The sequence below is a fragment of the Montipora foliosa genome, chromosome 3 (genome assembly GCF_036669935.1).
Source record: "Montipora foliosa isolate CH-2021 chromosome 3, ASM3666993v2, whole genome shotgun sequence".
NCBI classification, from domain to species: Eukaryota; Metazoa; Cnidaria; class Anthozoa; order Scleractinia; family Acroporidae; genus Montipora; species Montipora foliosa.
Genome location: NC_090871.1, coordinates 56,849,580 through 56,869,579, shown reverse-complemented (window position 1 = coordinate 56,869,579; position 20,000 = coordinate 56,849,580). Strand labels below are relative to the sequence as shown.

General features: G+C 40.1%; 2 protein-coding genes and 1 long non-coding RNA gene across 5 annotated transcripts in view; 1 reads left to right on the top strand and 2 right to left on the bottom strand.

The window, feature by feature from the left end:
- The window catches only part of LOC137997778 (uncharacterized), a 6,778-nt gene extending 5,053 nt beyond the window's left edge, over positions 1-1,725 (bottom strand). For all 3 annotated transcript variants that reach the window (XR_011122577.1, XR_011122578.1, XR_011122579.1), the window contains exons 1-2: positions 1,111-1,725; positions 1-1,001 (exon numbers count right to left, since the gene is read on the bottom strand). The exon at positions 1-1,001 is cut by the window's left edge and continues 1,935 nt beyond it. This is a non-coding gene — a long non-coding RNA (uncharacterized lncRNA). The remainder of the gene's footprint in view (positions 1,002-1,110) is intronic.
- LOC137997760 (uncharacterized) overlaps positions 1-17,502 on the top strand; it is an 18,195-nt gene extending 693 nt beyond the window's left edge. Inside the window, exons 2-7 of the mRNA XM_068843998.1 lie at positions 2,785-3,050; positions 5,597-7,956; positions 8,236-8,363; positions 9,198-9,318; positions 9,712-9,794; positions 10,522-17,502. Coding sequence (XP_068700099.1) covers positions 2,785-3,050; positions 5,597-7,956; positions 8,236-8,363; positions 9,198-9,318; positions 9,712-9,794; positions 10,522-10,570 — 3,007 coding nt within the window. The 3' untranslated portion in view covers positions 10,571-17,502. The remainder of the gene's footprint in view (positions 1-2,784; positions 3,051-5,596; positions 7,957-8,235; positions 8,364-9,197; positions 9,319-9,711; positions 9,795-10,521) is intronic.
- Positions 17,503-17,658: 156 nt separating this feature from the next.
- Positions 17,659-20,000, bottom strand: part of LOC137997777 (60S ribosome subunit biogenesis protein NIP7 homolog) — a 6,452-nt gene continuing 4,110 nt past the window's right edge. The window contains exons 4-5 of the mRNA XM_068844018.1: positions 18,798-18,938; positions 17,659-17,897 (exon numbers count right to left, since the gene is read on the bottom strand). Of these exons, the coding sequence (XP_068700119.1) occupies positions 17,778-17,897; positions 18,798-18,938 (261 nt within the window). The 3' untranslated portion in view covers positions 17,659-17,777. The remainder of the gene's footprint in view (positions 17,898-18,797; positions 18,939-20,000) is intronic.

Genomic DNA, 20,000 nt, shown 5'->3' with positions numbered 1-20,000 from the left:
ATTGTGGAACACCCTTTTACAAGACATCTGAAATCTCTGTGCTTTCAAAAAGTTCGTTCGCTGTAAGAAAAGAAGTTGGCGTGACTACATGGATAAAATTGTATTACAGAGGGTGTCTTAATGTATTATTAATACCAGGATGAACCGAGCATCACTCAAGAAAACGAACCAGATTCGTTGCGTGACAGGTCTCGTATTGACTTTGTTAATGTTCTCTATGAAACTCGTCGTCCTTCATTTTTGCTCATGGTATTGGCTGTATTCACAGAAGAGGACCTCAAAGACGCATTAAATGTTGGATGAATTATTTTAATTCGTTTAAAAACGTCTGAAGTGAGTTGGCTATGATCGTCGTATCTGTAAGAAGTCTTGGTGTTATCAAATAAAAGAAAGCTCTCTTTGATATAAAAACCGCAGTTAAACAACCATACGTTTGATGCGTCTACACATCTAAGACGTCCTCTGGTAGAAATACGGCCATTGATGGATTAACGAAATTACAGCTGTCTGCAAAAAACGCGCCTATCCCCAGCGACGGTGCAAGCGCATGCAAGTGAGGAACGTGACTTGCTGACTAATGGTGATGTAATATTTGCAAATTTAACAAAAATTGAAACCATCGATGATAAAGGTACGATTAAGCGAAGTCTTTCGGGAATTCTTTTCTGTGCATTTCCTATCGAATTATGCGAATCAGAATGCTGGAGGCTGGTATGGGGTTTCAAAAAATTTTATGAAGGCTTTGGTTCATCGTAGCCTCCAGCGCACCTTCGAAGACATTCTTTCGCTCGTCATGCAATCTTCATCCGCTGAAACGTAGCCTCCCACGCAGACGGGTTACAGAGGCTCTGTGTACAGCGTCAAAACTCAAATGCGTCAACTTTCTGTTTACTTTGGATGACTGTTCCAAGTTATCCCTCAGAAACATTTGTTCCCTCTGCCAGTATGCATTTGCATTCCCGCGAGTCAAAATGCGAATGCTTAGTATGTCGTCGTTGCATCTAAAATTTAAAGCGCCGTGGAAATATATAAATACGAATTAAAATATAAAGCAAACCTTACATCCATGCAACCTATGAACTACATCCACTGAAATAACGAGGAAAGTACCAATTCCAAGAGAAAGCAAGGCAACATCTGTTTCAACCATCCGAATTCTACCGTACACCTCCTGTGAAGAGCCGCAAACATGTAAACCAAACCATGAAATTTATTCGCAGTAGTAGTAGTCAGCGATTTGAATGCCAAACACTCGCACTCACTTGCAGTGACCTTGCGCGAAAATTCTCAAGGTCAGGATTTGGAGTGTAGTTCCAGCTCGTTTCAGAAGACGTTACAATTAAATGGACAGCTTCACGGTTTTGCGCATGACCAAGCTTTTTTACGGTTTGTTACTAAACCAGATGATGTTAATTAAACACAGAGAGTAATAAAGCAAATACACTGAATGACTAAGGCCCAAACTTTGGTGGAAGACACTGCAGGTTTACACAGAAAATATCGAATTTAGTTTTGATCTCGAATTTATTGTACGGGTCGAAAATTTATTCTACGCACGAGTTGTCATAACGCACGAGTAATCTATTCGCATGCAGTAGGTTCATAACACAAAGGAAATGATTACAAAAATAATTCCAATGAGTAATCCATTACTATGGGATTGTTTCCGTTTCCTGCATCAGTGCTTTCGATTGTTTCAATAACAATGGAATTAAATGGGCTGACGAGACAGTTTGCTCATGCACAGAGACGTGAACTAAAGCTTGGGTGACGAAACAAAAAGGGAAATGCCCTCCCGGGAACGAAATTACCTTACTCAGCGATAGTTTTATTTCGTTACCTTACTCAGCGATAATTTTACTTCGCCAAACGTTTTCGCTGAGTTTTCCTCTGAAAGTCGTCTGAGCAAGTAAGTAAGCTGGGATCGATTTAGAATGTTTCTGGTGTAAATAATTAGAATACGACGTGCAAATGTTTCGACAAAAGATTTTGGTCTTCTGTGATGAATACCTCTCTGCGTTTTTGGGGCAGGATCCTTAACCGTTGCACAATGCTTTGCATGGTGTCGTGGTCCTTATTTGTAAATCTAAGTTTTATAGGGGTTTTGGATTATGTTAACTCATGTTAATATTATTTCTGGAATTCTTTCGTCTGCAATAAATTCTATTTTCCTCAGTAAAAGTTAATAATGAACGTTGGGAAATCGGCCAGGTTGGTGGTAAAGCCTCACGGATACTCTGAAAATACGTGCAGGATTTTTGTGAATCGGGACGACGATACAAAAAAAGTATTATTTAAGCTCAGAGCTATAAAATCATGAACAGAATTGATTTGCAAGTAATACGTTTTGCTGACATGCAGGCAAATACTATTCAACGAGAAAGACATACAAGCAAGATTTCAAGTGGATAAGTACTCTCAACTGGAAAGTGAAACGAAGAAATGTTAGATACGGTGGTGGTGGTGGTGGTGGTGGTAGTAGTAGTAGTAGTAGTAGTAGTAGTAGTAGTAGTTGTTGTTGTTGTTGTTTATTTAAACAAACCAAAACCAAACGTAACCACCGCATTCAGTTTTTAAAATGCCAATTTAACTGGCAACGTCAAAATGTGAAGAGCGCGAATTTTGATGAAATTAAATACAAAAGGCCCTAATATCTGAGATTGTTCCGGGGGGAAAGGAATCAATAGAATTGTTATTTTCCTTGAAAAAAAGTGTCCCAAGGTGAAATAGTTGCCCTAGAATAAATTGCGTTGTTACAAATCTGCATTTTTTTTCTTTTTTCAGACATCACCTGAACAAGATAAGATTCAAGTTGAATCTTCACAGAAAGATTCTCGGAAGAGAAACACATAAAGTATCCCAAGGAAAGGACAACACTAACTCGAACGACTGTAGACACAACCTCAATACGGCTCAGCTTGTTGAGAGTTGCCATTTTTCCCAGAGGGAAAATGTCGGTGATACGTTTAAGACAGAGCACGCCCACAAAAAAGTTGCAGGCTTATGGCACCAAAATGGGAATTGGCAACCAAGAAACAAAAGAATCGATGGTAAGAAAATATTACATAATTTGATATGAAATCTCTTTTTTTTGTGACAGGATTCCGTGAGTAATGCATGCAGCAAGTGTGCGAGAGCTTGCAGACATGAGGTTAATTAGCAATAAGAGTAATTATTTATGGTGTTATGATATAAAGTTCGAGTTCACATTGAAGGCCCCAAGTTCTGAATTCAGCATTTTGCGAAATCTAACCGTTTTAAAATGGGTGCTCAGATTAAAGTGAGTACTGAATAGGTGGTTTTCACAGTATGTCCTAGCCGCCATCTTGGAGAACGAAAACAAGAGATCGCTCCTTTGGTCTTTTTGTTCGTCCACCACTTTCGTCCACCAGCAATTGTACATTGCATCATTGTTACCTGTCCACTGATTGGTTGCAAACCATGTTTTCTTGGCCTTCTAGTGAAAGAGCGAAAACATTTATGGCTTTGCACACACCCTGCACCCCCTGCACGTGCGTTCTACAGTTTATAATTTAAGAAATTTCTCAAAATAACAGGCTGTTATTGCTGGAATAACTGATTACAATAACCTGGCTTTAAGTATCCAGACTTCGTTCTTCATTTTCATCTTTTCCGAACGTAAGTTTGCAAACTATTTGTTCCCTACAGTTTTTAGAAGATTAAGCAGGTATGGAATCGGACTTTGAGACCTTAACTTATGAAATATTGGCGCTCAGGATAGGCTAGCAATTGTATTCGTCTCCGAGGGTCAGGATGCAACTACAACAACACCTCTCGGGGTTCGACCTAGTAAAGCAAAAGATGCTGTAATATCGCTATATCTGCATTTACTGTCTCAAAAATGTTTAACTTGCATTTTGTGTGATAACCGAAGAAGACAAAGTGTGAAACTGTTTTCCTCCCTCCCCAAAAACTACAGCCAGCTAATTCCATCTGGCTATCGAGGGCCTTGAGTTTATCTTTAAAAAAATAATAATAAATAAAAGTATTGCTATTGTCCTAATATGTGCCGACTGCATGGGACTCAAAATATAATTTTAACTTCAGAATTTGTATCATTTGGGACTCTTGTTCTTTGGCCATCAAAGCTTGGTTAGACTTGAAATAGAACACAATTTAATAGCAGTTACAAAGATTTTGAAGCGATGCCTATAGACTTGACGTCTTTCAAAATACATTTTCAAAAGTAACCGCTATATATTTCTTTGATGGAGAGCCGGCGGTATCCTGAGAATCTGTAGATTGAATCTGATTGGTTGCGGGAGCCGGGCAGAATTTTTCTCTTGACTACGGTCACCGTGTAACGAAGGACATTAAGTCATGCATAATAAGCGAAGCTGCGAATTTAATGAGCGAAGTTTCATGATCAATAGGCCTTATTCATGATAGCCGCCGTGTTGGTTTTCAAATTGTCATGCAAATTAGCCATGTGTTATGCTGGGGGGCAAACATTGGAAAAAAGGCAAATTGCGGAAAATCGGCTCATCGAGATATTGAAATAACATTTCTAAAAGTACATTTTTAAGTTCCATTTATGATAATTTTATATCTTTGATTGCCTTTGACATTTTGACTTTCTACTTCGTTATCTCCTCATTTTTCACTAAAAAAAAACATCGAAGTAACTTCTCGAACTTGTGTTGTTTGCCCCCTCAGAAGTTTGTAGCTAATTTACATGATAATAGCAATCCAACATGGCGGCCATCGTGAATAAGGTCTATTCGTTTTAATGTAAAATCGTTTTGAAATGGCTTCTTTTACATTTTGCCAAGTTTGTTAGGGGTGGCGACGGAATGGTACCTCCAAAATCTTGGCACTCGCAAACTTTTTACCTGATCTTGAAATCTCGACATCCTTAGCGAAGAGTCTCGCGAAGTCTCCTTTATATTGCATTTGTTTCGGTGTGAAGTCTTGCATGTTTTGGTCTCGGTCTTGGTCTCGGATTCGCAAACAAGGGTCTCGGCGTCTCGTCGAGTCTCGGATTTTACCATTCGTCACCTCTTTCATTGGCCTTTGAAAGTGAAACTTTAAAAAATGTAAAAAAAAAATCCCCATTCAGTTTTATCGTACTTTTGTTGACTTGTTTAAAATAAAATTATGACTTTCCCAGTTTTTCTAGTGTTTTCTCCTACCCTCTAAAAATAGAAGTTAGAAACAAATGAAAAGTTATTCACCGGAATTAGGTCGATCCGCATAGGAAAAAACTGTGCCCTCGGTCTACAGTACTCCGCAAGTACCCAAGACCTCTGGCACACTTTTTACTTACTCTCCCGGCCAGTGAATAACATATATTTACTTTTGAAAATGTATGTTGAAACATGCGAAACGTCAAGTCTACAAAATGCATTGCTTCAGAATGTTTATAACTGCTATTTGTGCTATATGACTTACTTTGTTTTTGGTATTTTGAGTACTAAAGGATCTGATCTATTAAAAAGAATCCCTTATCATTTTTCTTTTTGCGGCACCCCAATTTTTTTCGTTCACCAATGGTTCCTGCTTTTTCCCTATTTTGTTCGTTGTTTGTGCCCGAGATCATTTATTTATTCAGTCCATTCTGTCCATTGTCTTCAAGGGGCTAATCTCGACGCTCGAGAAAACGAGATGGGCAGCGGAGATGAATATGACGATATTTCAAGACAGAACAACTTGCCTCTGTTTTCCGACTCAACAAGCGCTAAAGCGCAACCGGACAAGAAAAATGAACGTGCTCCCTCGGTATCCATTTGCAGTGATCCGTGTTTTAGAGAGACAAGCGACATTGGAAGACATACTTTACGAAATGGTCACACAAGCCATGTCACCCGAAAAGAAAAAGGACAAACTGAGGATTGTAAGGAACATGGAAACGACCCTGGCGCCGAAAACGTTACAGAAGATACAAATAATTTCAGTTTCGATGTTTATGATCAAAATAACAATAGTAGATGTTGTGTTAGAATTTGTGCTAACGATAACGATGATAACGGCGGAGATTGCGACGATATTGAGGGCCGAGGTGACTCTGAATGCGGCATCGATGTTAAAATAAATTGTGACAATGATATTGATGGTAAACGAAATGGTTGCCTCAGGGATATTAATGGCAGACATAATGATAATGATGATCGTGTCAAAGATGTAAATGAGGCTGATGATTATGATGACGATGAGGATAAAAATGGCGCCGAAGATGGTGTCAGTGAGGATCGTAATAACAAAGGCTACATCAAGACAAAAAATGACACCCGAGGCGTATCCAGCGATTCCGAGAATGATACTTCTTTGGAAAATCAAAAACCGAGTCTCAATTTGCCAGCCGACAGTAGAGGAGACGAAGAAATCTGCAGGACTGAGAGATTCTCAAGTAGTTCAAACCTCACAACTCACAACGTTAACATATCACCGATCGGTGGCAGTGCTTTGCTTTCAAATAACGTTAACTCTCAAGCTATGGCCCCTGTAAAAAAATCAACATCTTTGACACAAGGCGCCAGACCAAAGACCACGTTCCAAAGGACGCCACTTGACCAAGTGGCTGATGGAGGCTTCAATCATACCAGCCTAGTTTACCAGCAAGAAGATACAGGCATTCGACGTGATTTTTTGGCTCGACATACCATAGACGCGAGTCTACCATATACTTCGCAACCAAATGAGTGGAATTTGCCAGGTGTATCAGGATCACGGACCGACAGGCTTTATTCTGCGTTTAGTAGAAAGGGCAATTCTGCTCCGTGGTGGAGTTTCCATGAACCTTGGAGGGCCAACCAGCGAGCATACTTCAGTGGACTGCAGCAACCAGACATTCGTAACGCAGCAGCATCGCAAGATATGGGTTTAAGAAGTAATTGGCAGCTGTCATATCATCCTCAATCTGAAAGAAACGCGACATACACTTTCTTTGAAGAACAGCAGTTTTTCAACCGCCTTGGTTCTTGGAACGCAAATAAGCACCAATCCATGACTCACGGAAATTTCTCCGGAACTTTTCCAGGTGCGCCTGGGAACCAAGTCAATTCATCTAACTCGCAGGCTTGGATGCCAAGCTCTCCCTTGACTGATTCGCATTTTTCCAATCATGATATTGTTAGCTGTCAAGGAGGATACAACCGATTTACTAGTAATGAGCATGCTGTTGAACCACACACCGCTGCCAATCCAGAAGGACATCTTCAATTGACATCAAGAATGTTGTCACAAAGTGTACGATCGAACGGCTTAACTGCACCGGTCATTAGGCATGGAAACGAGGATCAACGCACAAACGACTCGGTCAGGCTTGGGCAAAGTGGTACGGCAAATCAAGTACGTGGACATCTGAATTTGTCTGGAGAGCTGACATCTAGGAACGGGGAACCGCAAGAGGGTTTGGCATCCGCTAGAAGAATCAGTTCAAGGTCTTCAGTTCAAAGCTCTTCAGAGGAAGGCACTCTTGTAGCTTTGGGGCGGAAGGTGGCTGAGGCGTGTTCAGTTGTAGAAAGGGTCACGAAAGAACGTGACGAGCGAATTAAGGCGCAGAGGGAGGCAGCTGTGAGAGAAAGGGAAAGAAGAGAACGAATTGAAAGGGAGGAGAGAGAAAGGAGAGAAATGAAATTGCGAGAAAGAGAGGCAAGAGAAAGGGAAGAGAGAGAAAGAGAAGCGAGAGAGACTAGAGAACGACAAGAAAGACAAATGAGGGAAAGAGAAGCAAGCGAAATAGTGGGACGAGAAAGAACAAGACACGACGAGGATCAAAGAAAGGCATGGAATCAAGGAGAGCGGGCACCGATTCAGGAAAGCTCCCAATGGCAGTGCCGTCATTACCAGCGGCTCTGTAGTGTGAGTTTTCCATGCTGTGGGGTATTTTATCCATGTCACCGCTGTCATAATGATTCGGGGGCGTGTGACGTTGAAGACCTGAAGGCAAACCAGGCGACACATGTGAAGTGTGGAAGCTGTGGGCATGAAGAACAGGCAAGTAGTGACTGAATGCGCATGCGTATCGGGCTAAGTTTGACAGGCATTGGCAAATAATGTTGAAATTAGATCTTTTAAAACCAAATACCTAAGAACAAAAAATACGAGATAACTGTGATCGAGCAAACCTATAATTTACATTACGACACTAATCTCAAAAGCACGGTAATTTGGACTTTGGAACGTGTGATAAATTTGAAGGCCTTATAAAAAAGTCTCTGGTATGGGCGTCAAACTGAACTAAATTGTTTTTTTTTTTCTCTCCTTTGTTATCAGATAAACGAGAGAAGTCAACATTGTAGCATTTGTGGATCAAGATTCTCGGAATACTTCTGCTTTAAGTGCAAGCATTTTACTGGGGCGGAAAAGAATCCTTTTCACTGCGACAAGTGTGGGATTTGCCGGTAAGTTAATTGATCACTTTGCAAAGCATGGGTCCGCATTATCTGATAGGAGCCTTTAAAATACGCTATCTGTGATTCTTCAGTATAACCCTTCACGTGTATGAACTTTTACTTACCCATTTAAACTTTGTAAACCTCAAAGACAGCGTAATTTCTATTTTTTGAATAAAACCATAGTACTATGCCGTGCTAATGTGGTGTTAAGTTGATTGTAAAAATGTATTGCGCAAAAAGATGGGCTGATATGTTTCCCGCGTCAGAGACGACACCAATACCAACCGCGGTGTTTCCCGCGCTCTAGAATGGCTAAGCATGATTCGAGTTTGAATGTCTTTGTCCGTCGTGATTGGCCAAGTTTATACAGACTTTTAGCCTTGAGAAGAACTACGACGACGAGTACGATTAGTAACCTCTGAGGCGCACGCACTTAAAAAAGAACCCTACCTAATGCACAACCCCAGCTAATGCACATGATCCCGAACTAAAATATCTTGAGGTCAATAATAACTCTGTGCTTTTTGTCACCGATAATAAAAAGGTTGCTGTACCCGAGATTACCAAGGTCTCGAGTAGCATGAGTCAACCGAGGGTATCGTTACTCCCCCGCTGGACGGGATGTTAGTCCAACGCGGGGGTACCCCGAGCAGTACGTCGCCGGTTATCGTTTATACACCTGGGTGGAGAGAGACAGTGTAGAGAAAAGTTCCTTGTCGAAAGGAAACATCACGATGACCGACTGAGCTTGGTCGAGCCAGCGATCCTGGGATAGGGAAACCACTACACCAACGTGTCTTAAACCTAAAATAAACGGATTGCTGTTTTTTTCTTTGTTAGAATACACCGCGACAAGTCTTTTCACTGCGATGTTTGCAATGTTTGTTTGGACAAAAGGCTTGAAGGAAATCACAAATGCAGGCCGAATTCAGGACACGACGAGTGTTGTATTTGCTTAGAGGTAAGAAAATTTTCGGCAGTACTGAAGGAGCGTGGAGCGAACAATGATGTTGTTGAAATTCCCTCTGGATGGGCTGATTTGCAGTCCATTCACGGTGAACATATAAGACTGGCCAGGTTTGTTTTAACGTAACGTCGTAAACTAACAGAACTTATTTTGAAAGTAGTCTTCCAGGGGCTCGTCTCGCATATCTTGCGGACTTTCCCTGTCCCGATTTTGCCCGTGATTTCTTCGTCTCGTCCCGACTGACGGACCCCGGGCGTACTAGAATGACAACCAACCTGCCAACCTGGGAGGACTGGAGTGTCAGATGTTGGCATAAGCCTTGAATTAAAAGAGATGTAGAACAACCGTAGCGGTTTATTAATTTAACTCCTTTCCTTTCCTTTTTAGGATGCGTTCAGCGGTTGCCAAATCTTGCCATGCTCACACAAGGTCCACAAGGACTGTGCTATAGCCATGATACAGAATGGCATGTAAGTATATTTGAGTAGGCTTCAGGCACATTGCGACATGATCATAGCGCGCTCAATATTTGTCGTGCGTACTCAACAGATATCCTGCGATATAAGTAATTTTGTTTGTCGCGGAGAAAAAGCTTTTTTTCCAATTAACGTAGAAAATTGTGCTTTGTCATCAATGTGTTGAATAATAAAACAATTCTCCTGCCCAATCTTGCGGAATATCGCCTGATTTTAGCCAACTCGGCCTACGGCGTCGTCGACTAAGTATCAGGCAATATTCCGCGCGATTTCGCCAGATAATTGTTAAATATATGCTATTCGTCAAGTGCTACTTCATAAGAATATTTTCCATCCACCAAGACCCCACGCGGCTCCTCCTTGGGTTTCACACCATGTAACATTTCTGGTGTAACGTTCACATCCATAAGATCCACTATTGCCAATACTCCTCACTATGCCCTTGACGTCGAGATTTGCTGGTTCTGCTGTCGTTGTACACTATATTAAACACACTACGTAGACTTCTAAGTCAGTCGACCCACCCGCTTTAGTCACGCAAAGCGAGCAGAAAAGCTAACGGGAGAATGGGGACACGCTACGACGGAAAAAAATGAGTAAGAATTCCCCGTTTAAATTTTACGTGAATTAAGCTTTTCAATTCCAGAAATTCTTTTGAGGGGGGAATGACTTCCTTCAGCAAGATAGCATGATGCAAATTTCTGTTTTTGTTTTGTTTCAGACGGAACTGCCCAATATGTCGCCATCCATTATTTAACCAGGAATCGTAGAAATCTGCAAATATCTGTGAACCATTTCAAGATCGGTGCACCTCTCATATGGACCACGATATAAAAGGAAAGAACATTACTAAAAGGAGTATACTGCGTTGATACAGAGGATAATTTCCTTTGAAGTACTTTTCAACAGATCATCAATTAAGACTTCTTTAAGTGCCGTTTGGTTCACGTTCTCGTTTTTTTCCATTAGGCAAGAGTAACCAGTGAGGTGTACGTACTGGCTACAACTGAAGCGAATGAAGGTTTTTGTTTAATGCTATACAGTATTATATCTCTCAGATAGTACACGCGCTATGATTGGCTAATTTGCAACTTTGATGCAACATTACTCGCAAGTTTTTCATTTCGTCTATGTGAAATGAGCTTATGAAACTGTTTGAATCTTGCAAGCAAATATTATAAAGAACAGCTTATAACATTTATTCCTTTTTCGGATTTTCATGTAGCATTCAAATCATTTGTAGCAGCGAAATGTTCCGCTTGTTTTCAACTAGTTTCCATCCCGGGCGCTTGATTACCTCAGAGATATAATAAATATCTTACTTAAACCTCGTTTTCTCCGTCCGTACTGTGAGTTGCGGATCCTCGTTTTTCCCGTTGATTTATAGTCCAAGCGCGAAGCTTCTGTACCCGGTCCGTAACTTGCAGTACAAAATTCGAATTCGGTTAGTAAGAGGTATTTCTAAGATACTAAGGTGCTCCCTCATAGATGGTTTTCAATCACGTGATGAGACGGGCATGTTGGTTCACAAAAAAATAAATTATGGCTCATGTTTTGCATATAATAATAGGGTCAAATTCCCAAAAGACTTTTTTCTCTATTGTTCTGTTCACCAACATGGCCGCTGTGACGTCAGGTGAAAACCATCTACAGACGAAACGCCACAAGCCATTTCAAGGATCTTTTTTTTTTGTAGCGATAGAAAGTGACACTTTAGTTGCAGGTGAATAAACGCTTGTCATGTTATTGATTCAACGAGGAAAAATAATCGTGCTACACGTGCAGCATGCATTTCAGTGCATTTCTTTGTCGCAACGCGAGAATGCACGTGCTGCAAGTGCGTCACAAACTTTATTCACGCTTTTTGTTACTGGCTTTATAAGAGAACATAAAGCCTGGTTTTCAGTAGCGACGCAAGCACAACGCAAGCACAAGCAGCTTATGCTAGTGAAAACGAACGTCGATATAAGCATCAAAATCAACCACGCTAACCGCCATTTTGTTCAAATTCTCAGACGCAACAAATAGGCCTTTTGCAACTAATGATCACATGGTACAAAATCCGCCATGCTGGAGGGCAAGCTCATTATTATTCCCCCACTGGGACATTAAAACAAAGAGAACTGAACCAGTCAAGCTTGACTTGCCTTTGTTTTAATGTCCCAGTGGGGAAATAATAATGAGCTTGCCCTCCAGCATGGCGGATTTTGTACCATGTGATCGTTATTACCTTGTGCTTACGCTGCGCTGCGTTTCGTTTTCACACGATACACTGGCAAGCGAACGCAAGCATTCATAAGCAAGGAAAAGGAAAAATGATCCTTGTGCTTGTGCGCATGCTTGCGTCAACCTCGTTTTGACAGTAAAATAAGCGCTCTTATGCTTGCGTCGCAAAGTGAAAACGAGGTTCAATTGTGCACTCCTTTGCCGCAAACGCGAAATGACTCAAATTCATGTGTTGTCGACAGCATCGGCATACAACAGTAAATCGCCTACTGTTGCACCAGAAGAGGCAAAATTCCGAGGAGGCATTATTGTAGGTCGTGCGTATATCGAGTGAAATATCATTGCATACCGTTAAATAGTTTGTTTTACCAGAAACATTGGCGGTTTGTCAGAACAGGGCCTGCACGGAATAAATGGGTATTGACGAAGTTTCAAAACCCGGAAGTAGAGCCCCGTCTACACGAGCAAATTTCGTGTGACAACTTTTTATTTCCTCGGGTAGACTAGGAAATTTTGCCAATTTTTATGTGACAAATGTATTTGCTGAAAAGCTGGCGTGTTAACTTTTATGTGACAAACAAAAGTTGTCAAATACGAAATATTGTTGTGTAGACGACTCATCACATAAAATGTGGCAAACTCTTGCCTCCCGGTGAGCGCCATTGGAGAACGACCATGCAACCTCGGCTTGTTTCTGCTTTATCTCTGCTGTCTAAAGCCGTGTTCACATTAGGCCTCGATTATGACCGAATGATGATCCAATTAAGTTTGGCATGGGTTCACATCAACTAATTACAGTCCGTGATTATAATTGGATCAATTATTTCAAACAAACGCAAGGGGGTCGTTTGAAGAACTTACAGTGCGTAATTGAACAGAATGGCAAACACTTGGTGGTATGAGCAGCCGAAACTTCTAATCGCTTTATGGAGTGAAGATTTGGATTTGCCGTCTTCTTTTCTCGGAAGCTATCCTTGGTTGTTCTCGCCTCAAGCATGGTGACGATAATCGTGACAGCCACGCGGTACGGCGCCATTTTGTCTGACATTGCGAGGTTACCCTGCCTATTGTATTTGAATTTTCGCAGATGTGAACGGAACCATAATTGAATAAAATCAGAAACCCATAAGGGATGAAACGTGTAACGCGCGTTCACAGCTTCCGAATATTCAGTGCGAACTGATTGGTTGAATGTTTCAGTGCAAAGTACCATATTTGGAAACCCCTCGCTCTTGTTGTTCCAAATATGGTACTTAGCAAATTGAATATTCAGAAGCTTGTTTTCCAGCACACAAGGGGCCGTTACACGTTTCAACCCTTATGGGTTTCTGATAAAATTGAATGGAGTATGATAACCTAGATATATACTTCAGTTGATCATAATCAACGTTCAGTATGAACACGGCTTAAGACATCGCTGACCCACTTAACTACGAACTGTCAACAATTATTTGTTGTGCTATGTACACGATCAAATGTCATTTGCCACATAAAATTGCTCATGTGGAGGGCGCTTCAAATCTTGTTTACTGATGACGTAATAGGGGAGAGAAATCATTGTTTCCTGCACTTTCACTTTACTTTACTTTAATAGTTTCAGTTCAAGTACATTAATACAAAAACTAGGAGAGCCTCTAAACAGGAGTCTAATCCCTAATTAAAAGAGGTTACCTAAAACATAAAATCTAAATACAAATATAAAAAAAGATGGCTATAGAAATTGATCGGAATGGAACAAGATCGATTTAAGTTCATGCTTAAAAGTATTTATAGAGTCCACTGGTTGGAGAAGATTTCCTTAAATTTAATGGTAAATCATTCCAAAGCTTAAGTATACGGTGAAAATATGAAAATTTTAGTACGTTTGTTCAAGCATATTAAACGTTAGGTTTCAATTCTTTTATAAGCTCTTATTTCCCAGGTCAGAGTGTAAGGCTTATAAAAATAATGTTTATAATTTGTTTTGTTTCATGATAATGACTATGGGAGACAATTTCGGACGTCGTAGCTGAACGGCTCAACTGTTTTATTAAAAGCGAGACGGGTTTTTTTTTTAACGATTTGGTTGATTTCCTCGAATTTCCAGACATAGCTTGATGCTACTCAGGTTCGAAGAAATTTGAATGGAGCCAAAAAGTTTCAAAAGGTCTTTGAATTGTAACTTTGAAAGCTACATTCGAATTTCTTCAAACAAGAGTTGCGTCGACCTGGCGCTCAGGTTTCTTAAGTGGTTTTCATGTGACGTCATCGACACCATGTTGTAATACGGCAGACGGCAAACGTCGGACTAAAATTTGCGTTTTACCAAAAATGGAAGAAACTCGTTTGATATGAGCTCATTTTTCTGCGTGTTAGCAGCAGGTATCAAGTAGCTTTTCAAAAGGGAGAGACGAGTTAGAAGAACATAATTTTCATGCTTTTATGACAAGCAGAAACCGTTTCGCGTTTGCCATTTCACGGAAACGCCATGCTTAATCCTTCTAATAGCTTCTTCTGTTCGTCCATCAGCAATTGTACATTACACCATTGTCATCTCAGTCTCAAGAGATTGGTTGAAACCCACCTATACCAAGACAACCGAGAGAAATTTTTAACCGCGCTTCGAGGAACTCGGCCATGATTGCAATGTGAACCGTACTCGAGTCTTCAGACCGAAAAAGCACCTTTTAGGAGGCACGACAAAAACAAATTTTTGCCTTTTACATTATAAACAAGTAATCGAAAGTTCCCTCGTAAAATGAAGATTAATATCACTTGCATTTTCAGAAGTTGCAGAAATTGTCCGTGTCGCGAACTTCCGAAAATACGAAAATACGCGTGATATTTAACAATTATTACATGAGTGCGCGTTGGCGATAACCAGTCTCATATCCAACAAGCGCGCATGGAATAATTGTTTTATTAAATTCCTTAAACTCCAAAAGTTTGGAAGTACGAGCGAAAAGAGGGAGAAAATCCCAGCGAAATCGAAAAAACCTGATGAAGATGCGATGTTGTGTAATACCTGGTGGTCAGACAGACGCAGGCTCATCACAAAAACATTTCTTACCTTTTCGCGTACTTCTAAGCTTCGAAATTGATCCAAACTTTCCACAAAAACGTTTTTCTTTTTCTTTATACCAAGAGAGATTTCGCTTTCTGGCGTAAGAATGTTTAGTTTAGCAACGCTAAGCGCAATCATATACCATATAAGGTCAAACTAAGGTATATGACCTGATAACCAAGATTGAGTGAACCAATCACAGCACGACAATTGCATTATCCGAGGCTGAGAATTTAATAATTCTCCTTATTATATTAACACAATAAAATATTTACCAAGTGAGCTTTAACGCGAAAACATGATATCTTCACACGTGAAAAGATCACTGTTGCTACGGTTACATATAAAAATCGTGCCTTTTGATGCATTTTGTGGAATGATTTAGTATTTCATTGGTCTTCAACACTCGAAGAGAAATTTCGTATCTCCGCGCGGCCATGTATTATCCTCTATTTATTAAATTCTCGATCTCGGATATTGCGTTTCTAGCTTTCTGATTGGTTCACTCGATTTCGGTTATTAGCACATGTAACGGATGACCTAATATGGAAACTGGTTGAGTCAACTTTTTCCAAGCTGAAAAATGTGTGCGGGAAGCATATTGTCCCGGGACAAACCATCTTGACAAGTTCAGAATTTGATGAACTTCAATAAAACGATTATTCCATTCGCGCTTGTTGGATAAGAGACTGGTTATAGCCAACTCGGCGCAACGCGCCTTATTTATCAAAGAGTTTAAGAAACGACGACGGCTACGGCACCGACAACGCCAAAAAGCAGTAATATTATTGGTTAAAAGAAGCGAAATGCTCGTGCTGCACGTGCGGCACTCTTATTTGAACATTTCTCTCTCGTACTCGTCAAAACTACTACATGAAATGACCACATGTAAGGTTTTGACGACAACGTGGACAAACTACAGTAAATCTTTCAGTCTCACTCTTTACTTCAAATCCGTCCGTACCAATCCAGTTATAGGACACTTCGCCCATATTGTATAATATAAACAAGATGGAATAATCATGAAATACTTAGAATAGCTCAAACTTATACTTTGAAGTGACGTTTTCGTCGCCGTAGCCGTCGTGGTATCTTAATCTCCCTATTAGGGATTTTAAGATCGACGACGCGGTCGTCAACGAGAACGCCACAAAACAAGAATATCATTGATTGAAAGAGGAAAAATAATCGTGCTGCACGTGCGACAAGCATTTTAGAACACACGCTGCCTGTACTCTGCACACCAACGACGTGAAATCACCAAATTTAAGGTTTTATAAGACAACGCGATCATACAAATGTGAATCTTTCATTCTCTGTTTTTACTCTGAAACAGCTATTACCGTTTAATTTTTAGGATACTTCGTCTACACAGCCTTCTCAAAATGTTTTTGGGGAGCAAGTCATAAGGAAAGTGGAGATGGTTTTGGTGCTAAAGGCACCCAACCGAGTGCCCAAAGGACGCAAGCTTCTAGGGGGTCCGAGGCCATGCTTCCCAAGGGAATTTTTCAAATTTAGACACTCACAGATGCAATTTAGTGCAATCTGAGGGATTTAAAGTGACGAAATTTCACATATGGAATTGACACTTGCATGAAGTCTGATAAGAAAAATTGGAATGTTAGTTAACTAACCATTTCATATGCGCGACGCAAAAAATATTGCGGACGTAAATTTGTATGTCAAATAACCTTTTTTCAAGCTTCTAAAATATCTTCAGTGACTTTTTGTTAGAGCTAAAAATGTGTTGTGTCTGACATTTTCTGATTGGAAAGTGACGGTCAAGCTTTCTGAGGAGGGAGCTCATTGAGCCGTCAACCGGCCGGTTTTGAGAAGGTTGCTACATTGTACGACGTGAACGACATGAAATAATCGCGAAAGACTTACGATATTACAGAGTTACATGTTGACGTGACGTTTTCTTCGGCGCCGCCGTCGTAGATCTCAAAAGTCCGTAACATCTCATATCCAACGCGCGCTTATGGAATAATTAACAATTAGCCCCGTGAACCTTGAGGGCGAAGGGTCTAATTGTTTTAGTATCACCCAACTGAACGGACAGAAAAGGCAATAATAAAGTTAGTAAATGCAAGTTGAAGAAATATTTATTTGGGAATAAAACGAAAGAAAACGTCACGCTTTTCGCTACTCGAGGACTATTACCAATAGTCCTCTAGTAGCGTAGCCAATCGCTCTGACGAAGGGCTAACGCTCGAAACGTCAACTTTTTGAATCTCTGTACGGTGGCCAATTTACATTATCAACTCCGTTGATAAAACCAAATTTTTGCAATCAAAATGCAGATTTGCATTAGTTCACTAGTTGGGTGATTCTAATTGTTAATAGGACATTTGCATGATGACAATTTGACTACAAGCACCAGAATCCTTTAGGTTTTGCTTGTCTCATGCCGATTACAGCAAAGGGTTTTTTTTTACCCCAATGGGAATACAAAATTTAAATAAGAAAAGAAAAACAAATTGATTTATGGTATTTGTAATCAAATGACGCCATCGTGAAAGTTGCCTATTTAAAAGTTTACTCTGCCCCATGCGATGCGGCTACCTACTAATAGGTATTTGACACGCATTCTTCGGTTGCTCAGTTGAACCTCTCAACAAAGCATTTAATTGATTCCTTTTCAAACAGCACAATGACCCCAACGAGACATAAATTACCGCAAAAGCAACCATTTTTGTTTCAACAAATCACGTCAGTGTTTCCTCGGAGCGCAAATACTCTCCCACATCGGCTTGATGGAAGCACACAATGTCCGTGGGGTTAGCTCGCCTGCAGTCTTGTGTTGAACGGGCTGTTGCACCAAATCCCTGGAAAATTATTGCGGAAAAAAAGCAGTATCTTCTCAATAGTTTTAAACAGACTATATGATCTTATGCTAAACTGGACTCAAGCGCAAACTTGACAGAGGAGATCGCGATTGGCCCAGGAAGGAGCCTCATTCTTAAGCTAGGTCCCCAGACCTTATCTGGGAAATGTCCTTGTCATTTCATGCTGGATCTCCGGTGATCAACTTAAATCCCATCCAACAACTAACGTTTTCTCCTATACGAAATGCTACATACATCTTGTAATCTCAATATTTCCTGACCAAAGGTAATTTCACGTGTCATACATGTAATCTTTTAGGATTTTCTAGTAATCCATGGACAAGGAAGACCAATTTTTTTAACGCTCAGTCTGTTTAATAACAGTAAAGTCTGCATTGTTGTGCCAAACATACAAAGCACATGGATAGCAAGGAAACGTCTTTTGAGTGGTTTTATATTGAAAAAATTCATCTAGACGAGAGAAATGCAATTTCCCTGACTTTTGAGGTCTGTTTTCAAATTCCGGGACCTTGAAAATTTTTCAGATTTCCCTGACTTTTCATTAGGTGAGTGGAAACACTGAGCAAGCACCCAAATTAAATACCTAGTAACTTCCCAGTGGGGACAGCTGTAATGTCAACTGTTAGTGGTCTAAACATCGATATTTTAATTTAATTGTACCATAACTAAGTCCAACACACTGAAAGGAGGAACTACCGCATACCCTGCCACCTTTGTTAGCATTAATTTTGGTGGCATTCTTTGAAGAATCACACAGAATAAAAAAGAATGATGTTATTCTTATGCAAATAAGTGGCAGGGTACGTATTCAGCAGTTAAACATAATGATATACAAAAAGGTCAGACTGAGTATAATTGCAACTTTTAAAAGTTACTTACTAGAGGCAAGTCGTTCATAGAATAGATAATGACACCCTGGTACTGTGGAGTATTCTCTGTTATTCTTCCAAGATTTGACTTCAAGACATGGTTTCCATACAAAAATGATTGTTCACCAGATGGTTTCACCCACACTTTGTACTGAAAGGCATACAGAAAGATAGTTTGTCATAATTGAATTGAAACACACCTTTCTAACAGCAGAACAAGTTTAACAACAGTGGACTCCAAGTAACAACCTCCAGTTTCTAGAGCAAAAAATAGTTGTTAACTGCAGTAGAGTCACCAAGGCAAATCAAAGTTTACAAAAGTTTGCATCCATCACCAAAGAAATCAAAGAAACAACAACATGATGACTCATTTGGGAAATAACAATGTACAACATTCTTGGAAGAGATTTCCTTGATTTCTCTCTCGCGTGAGTAGAAAAGAAAACCTCAAACATGGATTTCCTCAATGTCATCCAGAAATTTGGACAACTTTTGGACAACTTTTGACCACTGTGATGACGAAAATCGTTGTCGATAAGAGTACAGACAACGCTGAACCACTTTCGATTTGGTTTTTACCACAATATTCAACGCTAAAGAAACTGTTTATTTTAGAGCGCGGCCAAACTCATAACACAAAGAAAGAGCAAGCATTGTCTATAACTTTCTCGCAATATGATTGGTTTATTTCCCAAAATGAATGTTCCTAATTGGCTATTACATTGCATGACAAATTAACACGAGCATGACGCATACAGCATTGTCTAGACTCTTACCGACAACAGAAAATTAGCCAATCAGATTGTGAGATTACAAGCAATTGTGGTAAAAATGACCAGTGAAACATCATAGTTTTCTGAGATAAAAGCAACCAAAAAAAACCCATACTGATTTTTATTCTACATGTACACATACGCCTTTTAGCCCAAGTTTCAAAAATCGGAATTTTCACTTCCGGAGGGTACAAAAGACTGGGGATAGCAGAACTGTGAGTTCAAAACAGAACGAAATTTTTCCAGGGCCCAAATTGTCCATTTTTTTAGACTGAAAACTTGCTGAGACCGCTTCTGAGATGCACAGTATTTGGTTGAAACCCAATGATGCTAATCAAAAGACAAAAGAACAAATAACTTCTATCACTAAAAACCCCTGCGATTCTGTTTTGACATCACTGGCCTGCTATATATTCCCAGTCTCCTTACTAGCGCAGTTT